At 48.0% G+C, this 13,029-nt stretch overlaps 1 protein-coding gene across 1 annotated transcript in view; it reads right to left on the reverse strand.

Moving 5' to 3' along the window:
- Nucleotides 1–13,029, reverse strand: part of FRMD4A (FERM domain containing 4A) — a 370,337-nt gene that overhangs the window by 26,672 nt on the left and 330,636 nt on the right. The window contains exons 12-14 of the mRNA XM_066633493.1: nt 12,191–12,267; nt 2,505–2,643; nt 1,957–2,098 (exon numbers count right to left, since the gene is read on the reverse strand). Coding sequence (XP_066489590.1) covers nt 1,957–2,098; nt 2,505–2,643; nt 12,191–12,267 — 358 coding nt within the window. The remainder of the gene's footprint in view (nt 1–1,956; nt 2,099–2,504; nt 2,644–12,190; nt 12,268–13,029) is intronic.

Consider the following 13,029-nt stretch of genomic DNA (forward strand, 5'->3'; position numbering starts at 1 on the left):
ACTGAAATCTGAGGTTTATAATATTACGCACATAGATAGAAGGAGGCAAAAAAACATCCGTGGAGCAGTTCCTGTTGCTTTGAGAAGTCAGACAGGGTGAGGGCTGACTGCTGCAGCTGGAAGCTAACAACATCTCTGGCCCCTTCTGCCTCGGCACTTTTGGCAAGTATTCCCCAATACATTAACATGTGCTACTCAAATGAGGCATCACTGGCAGAGGGCCATTCATGGAACAGGCATCCAGGACTTGGATCAAGCTGCCTATCAGGAGAGCCATTGGAAAACAGGCTGAGCAAAGACAAACAGGCAGCTGGAGATCATGAAGTTGGAGCAATGAAGTAGGCCCAGGAGCATCAGAAGGAAGCTAGGATCCTTAGGGCCCCATCCTATCCACTTTCAGCGCTGATGCAGTTGCACTGCAGACCCCAAGTAAGAGAACAAATGCTCCCTTACCTTGAAGAGGTCTCCATGACTTCTTCCCACTGCAGGATGCAGTGCACACCCTGTTGCATGGCTGGAAAGCTGGATAGGATTGGGCCCTTAGTTGTAAAGAGGAATCCAGCAAGCAAGACCCAGTTAGAATCCGAGGAGGATAATCCTCTTACTGCAGTGGTTCCCAAACTGTGAGCTGTGGCTCACAGGGAGCCACAGAAACCAGCCAGGGAGCCACAGAAACCAGCCAGGGGTGCCACGGAATCCTCGTGAAAAACCTGCTGCCCTATACAATGTGTAGGATCGTAGCCCTAATGGCCCAGTAGGTCAAGGGATCTCCCAGTTGAAAAGGTTTGTGAACCACTGTCTTACTGCAAACTCAAATAAAAAAGGGTTTCTTATACTTAGGAGACTTGGGGGAGATAGAGGCTCACTTCCTAGTCCTGTCACAAAAGAAGAGTTTCTGTGCCCAAATTCTTCCCACCAATAAAAGATTCCCAGCTACTCTCTAGAGTTTTTGGAAGAATGAAACACCAAACTGAGTGAGGAATATCATCTTCTCTCCTTGAAAACAAACACGCAAAACATATCCAGGCACAAAGCCACAGAACATTATTTCACTCTTAAACACGTTATACAAAAACAACAGAGAATCCTAACAAGTAAAATCACCTCCTGGTTAGATAACCACAATCCATTTCTATAGCTGGCAGTGGTGTAGCTAGATGGGGTGCAAAGCATTAAGTTTTGCAGAAGCCTGAACGCACAATGCAAGTGCCCCCCCCCCATCTGAGCCCTTCCGGGTGGTGGGAGCAAAACAGAGGAGAAGGCCAGAGAAGATCCAGAGAGGTAAATGCCTCAGTTTTGCTCCCACTGTCTGGAATGACTCCGAAGGGGAGGGGCCGCTGACACAGCATATTTAGGTGACTGCAAAACGTTGCGCTTTGCACCTCCACTAACTACGCCACCAATTGCAGGGTGTTTCTAAGCTACCATAGCTCTCATCTTCCTCCCTTTCTTTCACTGTGTACTTCTGGTAGATGAGGGGAGATGTCAACAAGAAGCAGTGTCCACACAGGACTCTAGGATACAGGCTCCGGCTTCCATACAGACAATCCATACAAAAGGCAAACAGAGAAGCTGGTTGAGGAGGAAGAAACCTGCACCAGCTAAAGATCATTCCTTTGGTTTCTTGCCAAGCACGTTGCAGAGTGGGGTTAAAGACGGGTTTGAGAACTAGAAAGGTTTCTAACCACTGGGCTATAGTAAAAGAAGTCTGTGATCCCTTGATAAAACACACCTTTGCCATTACACAAACTGTAACCCAACACTACAGAATCTGGCTACTCTCAAGTCTCACAGCTGCAATCGACACTCCCCAGATACAGCAGGTATTTCAGCACTTTTTCAGTGTGAACAATGGCACAGCTCCAAAAGGCCTGGCTCAGATACAGCCACCCCAAAAATGCTCCCCCTCGATCCTGATCACTGAAGACTCAACTTTCCATCACAGAAAGAACATACCTGATGACAGGAGGCTTCCACTGCTGCCACTGATGATCTTTCCTTTGCTTCCCATGTTGGCCAGTTTGGAGGTCTTCAGAGTTCCAGTTTCAGTCAGGTCAATGGCAATCTCACTCAGACTTCTTGCTGCATGGATTTTGGACTGGAAAAAAAGCAGAAATCTGTGCTGAACAGAGTGACTGCTGAACAGAAAACTTGGTCTTACAAACTTTTCTTCTGTTACCAGATTACTATATCCTACCACCTGCTTAAGACAAGCTGTCAAAAGGTGAAAGAATTGCAAGTAATTTGAGCCCCGGGGTAAGGGAATAAATGTTCCCAGCACATGCCTCATTGGCATGGTTGCACTGGCACTGGAAAAGTGGATAGGATTGGGCCCTTGTTTGCCTCCAACCTTTAAAGATGTAGCCTGCAGTTTTTGGTCTATGATAGCAACAACTGGGACAAGGTCACCCTCGTAATAATGTCTCTTCTTACCTGGAGATTTGAGAGATATTCTTTCATCCTGAGCTATCAGTTTATTGAATTCGTCTCTGTTCAGTTCTCACCTTGCTTTGTTTTCTGTCCAAGTAGAATTGGTGCTGGCTAATGGCCATAGCCCAGATGGACTTTATCAAGGCAGGACAAGCATACCACGTGTGCACAGCAATGCCACTGTGTCCAAAAGTCCTTCTAGTCACAGAGGCCCTAGGAGCGGAGGAAAAGGGCAGACAATTTATTTGCCTGGCAAAAAGCAAAATTGAATTATTCTGTCATTTTGAATTGGACTTACTAAAGGAAACATAAGAAAATGTAAGATCTCAGAAACGGAACAATTGAAATAACAGATTGAATCAAGGATGAGGGTATTAAAGTAAGCTACCTTCTGCCCAGTAATGTAAACATTAAATGGAACTGAATGGCTCCTAGGTCATAGACCCGGTTCTGACACTGATATGCAGAAGGCCTTGGGAAAGACAAACCAGTAATTTCCCCCCCTCCATGCTATTCATACTGGATACTTCATTTTGAGACACGCTGGGACTGACTTTAAGGAGTTGGATATCTTCACCACTTGACAAATTTCATTTGGCACTTTGGGGGCATATGCATTTTCTAGGTTCTTCAAACAAAGTTGCCACAGGGGCTAGCACTACTATTATTTAGCATCGATTTAGTGTCAACAGTGTGCTATGTGCTGTACAGAACACAGACCTGTGGTGGCTGTTGATCTTTGGAATTACAAATTATTTGCTTCTGTGGTACACTTTGTCAACCCTGTGCTTGAAACATGGAAGAACTGGCATCTTAATGTGTGTTTTTTCCTTTTTTTAACTTTTATTATAATAAAGAGTAAAATTAAAAAGGAAGACTTGGGTTGCAGTCTTATCCACACTTACTGGGGAGTACACTCCCATTGACTATAATGGGACTTACTTCTGAGTAGATAAGCATAGGATCGGGCTTTTAGGTCTACTCCTCTACACATTATTTCTCGTACTCCTGCCTTCAATCTACTCTAGGATATAGGTGACGTTGTGGTACCAGAACTGGTAACCTATAGCTTACCAGACACTTCCACTGTAGGTCTCCAGGCACATCCACGAATGCAGAGAACAGCACCCTGGTCACTGACAGGTATAAACCAAAAGGTGCGTGTGTACCCAGTTTTGTATGCCTGCGTGGTGGTCTATCTGTTTCCAGGTCCATTCTAATGTGCTGATGGGTCTTGTGCACCTGAAGGAGCACATCTTTCCTGGGAGAATCAGCCGCTGAAGCTCTGCTTCATGTTCTGTCCTCTGTCTGGCTTTGTTTTAAGTAAACTGTTGCTATTTTTTCAACTGTTTTAATAGTTGGCGTTTTATATCTGTCTTACAGGCAATCTGTGTACACTGCCTAGAGAACTTCTTGGCAGAAATGTAATTCCCTTTTCTGAGGTAAATACTAAAATGGCATCATGGGGTGTCCAATTCAGTACAGCCTCTGCCTGGAGTGCTGCACTCCATGAGATTCATCCGCTGGCAAAGCAGAGCTTCCAGGCCAGCACTATTTTTCCTTGAAGGCAGTTGGTGCCGATGTTGAAACTCACCACAGCAGGTAGAAGAGTCACCTGGAAAGTGCTTCCATACATTATCTGCAAGCACGGAAGGCTTCTGGGAACACTAAAGTTTAGGTTATCTTTGTTACCTACTGTGTTGCACTTTTTAAGTTCCTTGAAATGTTAAATCTGCTAATGTAGCGGTTCTTAAACTGCTGATCTGGGACTCACCAGTTAGTCATGCCCCAATTTTGGGTTGGGAAACTGACAGGGCAGATTAGGCTATGTGCATCAAGGGTTAAACAAGCTGCTGCTTGGGGAGGGAGAGCACTGTCGCCCAGTAGCGTAGCTAGGGGGTGCAGGGGGTAGCAGGTGCACCGGGCTACAGGGTGGGTGGGGGCTACAGAGTGGCTGAGGGGGCAACAACTTGCAGGCAACAGCACCTGTGCGCAACAATTGAGCTGCTACCAGCAGCCCTGCCAGTGCCAGGCACTCCGGAGGGAGGAGGGGCAACAGGCACGGAGAGGGGCGAAACTGCATGTTGCCCCTCCCTGCAGCCGAGATGGAAGGTAGTCTAGCTCGTGGCTTCTGGCAGAGCTCAAGAACCACAGGTCACGGCAGGCAGGAGGAGCTGGCCCTCTCTCCCTCCTGCAGCTGAGATGCTGGTGGCGGGCACAGACCTCCTCGGAGTCTTCCTTTCATGCACCTGCCAGCCCGCATTCCCTCCGTGATTTCCTCCACCTGTCCTGCTCAACATGCTGCCCCCTGAAGCCCTATTTGGCTTAAATGGCAAGAGAGGAGCCTGGGGAGCGGAGCAGAGCAGAGCGCATCAGTGCTTGTTTGTGTTTAGAGAGGGAGGAAGAAGTGTGTTGGTGGGGGGGCAGTTGGATGCTGGTCAGGACACTGGGTGTGTGTGTGTGCTAGTGAGAGAGAGAGAGATAGAGCCCCTGATAGACAGGCGTAGCCCCCAGAGACCCTTGTGGAGCCCAGTCCGAGGCGGGGGTTCCCCTTGTGCAGCGGGACCAGCTGCTCACCACCCTGCACCTCCTACTCTCCTCGTCACAGTCCTCTCTCTACTTGCCTGCCTCCTTATCCTCCTCTCTTCTCCTGGCAAGGCTGCAGCGGCCCAATTGCCTCCGCAATCTAAGCCAGTAGGGCTTGCTCCTGAGTAGACATGCAGGAGATTGGGCTCTGAGGCTGCAACCCTATCGACACTATCCCGGGAGTAAGCCCTATTGACTATAATGGGCTTGCTTCCAAGTAGACAGGCAGAGAATTGGGCTCCAAGGCTGCAATCCTCTCCCCACTTTCCTGGGAGTAAGCCTCATTGACTAGACTGGGCTTGCTTCCAAGCAGACAGGCAGAGAATTGGGCTCCAAGGCTGCAATCCTCTCCCCACTTTCCTGGGAGTAAGCCTCATTGACTAGACTGGGCTTGCTTCCAAGCAGACAGGCAGAGAATTGGGCTCCAAGGCTGCAATCCTCTCCCCACTTTCCTGGGAGTAAGCCTCATTGACTAGACTGGGCTTGCTTCCAAGCAGACAGGCAGAGAATTGGGCTCCAAGGCTGCAATCCTCTCCCCGCTTTCCTGGGAGTAAGCCTCATTGACTAGACTGGGCTTGCTTCCAAAAGACAGGCAGAGAATTGGGCTCCAAGGCTGCAATCCTCTCCCCGCTTTCCTGGGAGTAAGCCTCATTGACTAGACTGGGCTTGCTTCCAAGTAGACAGGCAGAGAATTGGGCTCCAAGGCTGCAATCCTCTCCCCGCTTTCCTGGGAGTAAGCCTCATTGACTAGACTGGGTTTGCTTCCAAGTAGACATGCAGAGGATTGGGCTCTGAGTTGGCTGACTGTGAGAGGTTATCTGCGCATGTGCAGGAACCTGAAGAGGGTAGCAAGCAAGGCACAGCAACCTGGGAGGCAAGTTGCAGCAGGTGGTTTGGCCTCATCATTGATTCACATAATTCCTCAACTCCACTTCCTCAAGGTCAGCTGCTGGCTCTGATGATTGTCTCCAGTCCCCTCCTGCACATCTCAAACTGCGTAAGGCTGCAATCCTACCTTACTTCACTTACTAGGGAGTAAGCCCCATTGAACACAATGGGACTTACTTTTGAGCAGACACGAATAGATTGCACTGTAAAAGTGCAATAAGTACTTTCAACAAGTGTTTGCTATTTTAAAATATTAGCTAACATTTCTCACTCACTTTAACAACTAAAAAGACCCAATGGAATGAATTAAATTTGATGTCATTGCCAGGAGGGGGGCGACAGAATTTTTTTTGCACCGGGCAGTGTAATGGAAGATCAGAAGATCATCAGGTGGATGATGTGGTGTTGACAGCGATTCCCTGTTTTGACAGCTGGTTGACAGCTCTGGGAAGGGCAGGGCTGGCTCCACAGCCGTAATCAATCAAGGCCAATGGGACTCTGATGGACACCTGAGCTTCATTTGACCTTGATGGGACTTTGAATGGACATGGACTGAAGAGATGGCTCAGCTGAGCCTAATTTGGACAACAAGGTAGTTCACAGCTGAGCTGCATTTTGGATTATGAGACAGCCAAGGATAAAAGGCAGCTTCAGAAGGACCAAAGGCTACCCTGACCCAGAGGAGATCTAACCTGACCTACCTGGACTTTGACCTTGGACTGTGATGCAGGATATTGACTTTGGACTGTGAGTTGGCAATCTGCATTTATTGGACTAGGACCTGACTCTGACTTTTGCTTGCTGCACCTGTGAGTTTAACAAGGGAAACTAATCAGCCTTAAGCGGGCACGAGGCCCAGGGGGGAGGAGCTGTGGCAAGATAGGTAGCAACTTGGTTAGCTATGCCACCGCTGTCACCCAATCACCATTACAGCCACACCCCTTTGCATTTATAAATCAGGCGCCAGGCTCCAGGGCAGTAGTTCCCAAACTAGCCAGTGGGGCTGTGAAATCCTTGTGATAAACCTGCCTCCCTATACAATATACCTCCCTATATAGGATTGTAGCCCTAATAGGGAGCCTTGGCCAATGGCTCAGTAGGTCAAGGGAGTCACCAGTCAAAAAAGTTTGGGAACCACTGTGCTAATGCCTGCTATTATCCCAACTTTGTTTCTTTTTGCAGTTGGGAAAATTTTCAGCAATCAGTGAAAAAAAAAAGCAGGTGGCTAACATGAAGTTGAAACTAAGCCAGTAACAGCTGTACAGGAAGGGATTTTTTTTTTTTTGCAGATCCAGCAATAAAAACGCCACCCCGGACTTGGCCTTTTCGTAGCAGCAAACCAACTGGTGCATTTGGGATAATTTCAGTTTACTCCCTGCCTCCCTCTCCCCTACAGTTCACCTGGCATTAAACAATGAAATTAGAGTCTTCCAAATAAAATTGGATATTAACATCAAGGAGAATGGCCATGATTATAAACAATTCCGAAAGGTTATGTGGAGGTTACAGGAAGGGTGTTTAAAGCAGGAAGGTGGAAGAACCAGACAGTGTGAAAAGAGGGAACCAGAAGCCAGACAAATTGGCAGGGTAATTTAAATAACATTTCTGTTACCACCTGCCAAGGTATGCTGCTCTCCTACTAAATATACTGCTATAAACCCTGTCTGAATGAGACGGAAAATATCTAAAACAGCTGTCGCTGCATTATAATTGTAAAACATATTAGTATAAATAAAGATTTTTAAAAATCCCCAATCTATTTCTTTCAGGTCAGTAAATGTAGTGAAGAAATAAATTTTCAGACAAGTCTCTGACAGGTCAAAACATCTTCCCAAAGTCCGAAACGCTCCTCTGCAAGAGATACATGAGGATGATTGTTTCAAAGTCAGTAAGAGGAAACCAAGTTTCTATGAATTGTATTTTTGTGGCCTCTTTAGAAAATCTCAGCTGCTACCAATTTGTCCATGAAGGCAGCAAGCCTCCTACTGTTGTTTGGTGCATCACTTGGCAGGTACCTGGGGGTGCCGTATGTACAGCTGGAAACCTCCTCCTATGCCACCAGGGGTATGCATACCACCATTTAAGAAACGCTGCACTAGAGGGAACACTTTTCATCCTGTACGGGGCTTCAATTTGTCTCTTTTTACTTCCCGACATGCCTTGTACCCCTTCCCAGACAATACTACCACCTTCTGGGTTGGCACCATGTATTTTTGTCATGAGAAATCAGAGCAATCCCAGGAGTAAATTTTCCTCCTTGGTCAGCTTACTCTTGGCTTTGGACAGTGGGAGGAAAACAATGATTAAAAATGGCTTGTGGGGTGGGAACATTTGCTAGGGAGAATCAGCAGGCAGCAGAAGGGTTGGGAAATTATGTTTTCCTTGTAACATAAAGCGTGCCCTGAAAAATGAGGGCTCACTCAGGTACATCCCTGAAACAATCACACAATTGCTTCATTGTGAGCCCTGAGAGATGACACAGAATGCTTTAACACACTTTCAAGAGTAGGTGGATTATTCACTCCCTACCATATATATATATTTGGCTGCTAGATGAATGTTGTATTTCATGTATCTGGATATGCTGATGAAGGCTCTCTCAAAGAACTGCACAGGAGGTCTTCCAATGCCTGCCTGCCTGCCTGCCTTCCACCTCCACTCCATTCAGCAATTTATCTTAAAAAGCCATCCCGCTTGGCCAGGAGCCCAGAATCTTAAATATGTTTCCTCTGGATTCAAGTTTCCTAGCTGGCAGTCAGCACATGGGTAAATTAAAGAACATTTATTAGATTTAAACGCAAGACAATATATATTGTCTGTGCTTTTTGACTCAGAACCAGCTGAGCACCACTTTGTATCATTAAAAAGTAGCACAGAAACAAGTTTTCCATACAACAGAGTGGTTGGTCAAAACAGAATCTTTATCAGGCTGACACAACACTAGCTGTTCCATTCTACATACGTTGCAGCCGAGAGCTCTTACTCCGGGTTTAATGTCACTATCAATGGGTGTCCCACTACATCTGCTCCCTGCACTGCACCCATCAAAACTTTCCTGCAGCTCACACTCTTGTGCCTGTTCTCCTGTTGCCAGGACAGACAGAGACTGTGACTGGTGACATGTTTCTAGCTATGGAGAAATTTAAAGTTCAGCTAGCCCTGTGATAAACTGAAGTGAGGAAGAATGAGGAGTAAGTTTATGTGAAAGAGATGTTGCCCATGTAACTCACCACAATTCTTCCCCCTCACAGATCCACTTTAATGGGGATTCTGACAATGGTCAGTAAAGAGACCACTGGGGGGGGGGGCATACCTTAAATGTTTATCCCAGACATATTGTGCTGAAAGGGATTTTGCTGTGCCAAGTTACAGCCTCTAACTATTTCTATGCCTTTAAATCCAGTACAAGTACCGAGTGTATCATTTACCCAGTACGTAACTTACTGCACTGTGGCTGCAATCCTAACCACACTTTCCTGAGAGTAAGCACCATTGAACAAAATAGGACTTACTTCTGAGTAGATCTGGTTAGGACTGTGCCCTGTATCACTACTCTTAAGGTATTTTTTAAAAGCCATTCACCAAAAATAAACATAGCAAACATGATTGTCTTTGAATACTTTATACAAAACAGATAAGGTGATGCACTGCAAGAAAGACAGTGCACATGTACTGCTCTAAAAAAAAAGCATCCAAAATGCTGTGCCTAGGTAACACCCCTGCACCTTGCTCTGTTCTCTCCCCCCCCCCCGGGAGTGTTTGTCTGGCCACTGGTGGTGATTGGCTCCTTGGAATCACATTGATGATGCACAAAAATCGTGCCAATGGTGCACTGATGTGGTGATGCCTGCTGCCTGGGTGCTGGGCTATGTCAAGGTTTCCATGGATGCTGTTGGTGTTGTTGGGAAGGGCTATACCAGCATTACTGGGAGGGCTGTGCTGGTGTAGCATTGCCAGGGAAGGCTTAAGGTACAACATATGCTGCACCAGTGGTGTAGTGTCCCAATTGGAGTGGGCCGTAAATGTGCCTGATGAACACATGTTAATAGTAATATTGTTCTCTTTGCAGATGGGTATTTAGTTTAATTCAGCCTGATGACGACTTAGGTATGCAATAAATGCAAGCATGTGCAAGATAAGACAGAATGTTCTATAATGTATATGAAACTAGCCATAATGGTTGCATTCATGGTGTGCATATGTTGCTTCCAAAGGTCTGGTCCTAGAAGATTATCTTTGTAATGGCCCAATCCAATAAGGCATGTTTGTGCCAACTCAAGAGATGGCTGGGCTTGCGTGGAGGCACACGCCAGTTCTCCTGGGCTGGCGCAGGCCACTGCCCAGGTAAGTGTACGCCAGGTGCTATGGGTGGGTTGGTGGGAAAGGGTGGTGGGAGGGTGTTTGGGAGGTGGGAACATTTTTGTGTGGGGGAGGGCAGAATGGGGGAGGATCAGGCCAGTGAGGTGGCGGGATTGGTGGCTACATGCCTTATCCTAACCCCAGCTCTCAGGCCAGGCAGCCCTATATGGACTTGCGCCAGCTAAATAGCACCAGCTAGTCAGTTGGCACTATTTAGCTGGTGCAGTTAAAAAGCCGGAGAAGGCCTGAGTAGCCCAATAGGGCAGGCTGGGGCGCTACTTGGGGTAAGGGGAAAAATACCCCCTTACCCTGAGGTGACCTCAGGATACAGTAGGATACAGTGCAAGCCATGTGGGTAGGATACAGCACAGGTCATGTGGCCTGACTGTACTGGCACAGTTTAGTTGGACTGTAAGTTTGGTTCAGTAATAGCCGTTCTCAATGAGGCATACAAATGGAGATTAGTTATTTTTAAAATGTCAAATTGCAAGGGGTACAATCCACCCGGGGTGGATTCGCCCAAAGCTCTCTTTTGCGAACCCTATGAGAACAAACAGAAGCAGTGCAAGTGCAGTCAAGTTCTACTGTTCCCTTGTACTCCTCAAGTTAATTTCAATGGGTTTTGCATAGGAAAACTTCCTGGTGGACTATGGCCAAAATTAATATTATGAAGAACTAGGACCTTAGTCATAATGTAACTTCGTCATAAAGCCCGATTGCAACATACAGTTTTTAAATCCAGCATTTAAGTGTAATCATGCACTGCAAGCATTATACGCCTTGGAGTCACACAGTGACTCCACACAGTGAACATGAAAAAGATTGTAGGCTGACAACCAGCTATGCACATCAGCAGCAGAAAAATGACCTTCCTGTGCTTGAATGAAAAGCAAGATTCTGCTTTTTTTTGGGTGCCGATAAGCAGAATCTTGCTTTGGAAATGGGGAAAAAGTCCCAGCGCTACTAATTTTAAAGAAGTTTCACAGAGAACTCAGCACAATGCACTCAAGTAACACTGTGAACTATGAATACTCTCGCCTTCAATTCCAGGGTTTTCAGGGAGGGAGGGTCACATGTGCAGCAGCCAATGTGCGAGAAGTTATTTACATGTGTTAATACAGATAACAGCTCCTACTGGAAAAAAAACCTTGCAAATATGTGCCATAAAAGCCAAGGGTGAGACATCATAGAACGAAGGAAGCTATCGTTGCATTATACCACACCATCACGTTCACGGTGACTTAGGACAGGCAAAATTAAAATCAGTGCAAAAGAGGGATTGACACAAGCATGTCTGAGAACACAACCTGGTTTTTAGAAAGACAGGGACAGAATGTGGTTTGTAGTAAAAACAAAGGTCAAGTCCACATCTGTCTCTACACCTTCCCTCCCGTTTAGTCCGTCATCGATCAACCCAGCACCAAAAAAAGAACATTTGGCTTTAGAACATTATACTCTAAAGAGCTCAGAAGAGTTACTGCGGACTTAGTGCAACAGCCTGCAGGAGGCTTGCATACAAATACTGCACATGGCTATCAAATGTTTTGGAAAGATCCGGGGGGGGGGGGAGGGTTAGACACAAATCAGCAGAAGCTCTGGCTTCACCAGGCTGCTTTTCCAAGGGGGGTGAGTTTGACTTCAGCGAGCCACAGGCAGGGAATGAATTCCATGAGTAAACCAAAGGGCCCCCCCCCGCCTCTCCATCTCGCACAGGCATCCTGAGTGGGTTTCTCAAGGACTGCCTGACCCTACAAGCGCATTCACAAGTGCGGCTGCATTTCCAGTGGCGTAGCTGGAGGGGGTGCAAAGCGCCGAACTGCGGGGAGCCTCACCGCGGCGTGCCAGCGGCCCCACCAGGGAGCCCTTCTGGGTGGGCATTCGCCTCCGTCCTGCCTGCCAAACCTGGGGCTTCGCCCCCCCCTCTTACCTGCGGGGGTCGTGCACCTCCACGGAAAACTTCTTCTCCCTGAAGTAGAGGTTCTCCAGCTGCCTCCATTGGAAGATCTGGATGGGAGAGAAAGAGCAGCGAGCTGACTGCGGTCCTCTGGCCCGCCCCGGGGGCTGGAGCTGAGGGGGGCGGGAGGGCGACGCCTCCTCCAGCCCGCTGCGGCCACCGGACCCCGACCTCCCCCTTCGCTCAGGCTCCTCCAAGCTCGGCTCTCTCCTCCCCCCGCCCACGCGGAGCCTCCCCGCGACCCTAATTCATTCCAGGCGACCAGAGGAGAGGGCAGCGCTCTGCCGAAACCCACCCGGAGATGCTGTTCTCAGGAGCTCCCCGGCTCAGTGGCATAGCTGGGGGGTGCAAAGCACTTGGCAGAGAGCCTCACCGCGGCATGCAAGGGGAGCCACGCCAGGCGGGGGGAGCAAAACGGAGCATGTGCCTTGCGCCTCCCTGCAAAACTTAGTGCTCCGCACCCCCTCTAGCTACGCCACTGCCCTGGCTGAGCGACAGTCGGTCCTGTTCTTTGGGTGCAACAGGAACGGCTTCAGCCCCTCCTTCCAGCCCTCCCCACTGTCCGCACACACAGAGCAGGTCTGAGCAACGAGAAGGGGCAGAGCCACACTCACTCCCCAGGACCTCCGCTTGCAATCATGTTGCAGCCATGCACTCCTATTTCCTTCATTTCCATTCTGGGACAAGGCGTGCGCGTAGGAGAAGCTGCTCACAGAACTTCAGGCACTGAGTCAGACCCTTGACAGCAGCACAGTCCGGTCTGACCGCCTGTGGTTTCAGGTTTTAAGAAGTTTCTTAAAGGGTGACTCATT

The sequence above is a fragment of the Tiliqua scincoides genome, chromosome 7, assembly GCF_035046505.1.
Source record: "Tiliqua scincoides isolate rTilSci1 chromosome 7, rTilSci1.hap2, whole genome shotgun sequence".
Classification (NCBI taxonomy): domain Eukaryota; kingdom Metazoa; phylum Chordata; class Lepidosauria; order Squamata; family Scincidae; genus Tiliqua; species Tiliqua scincoides.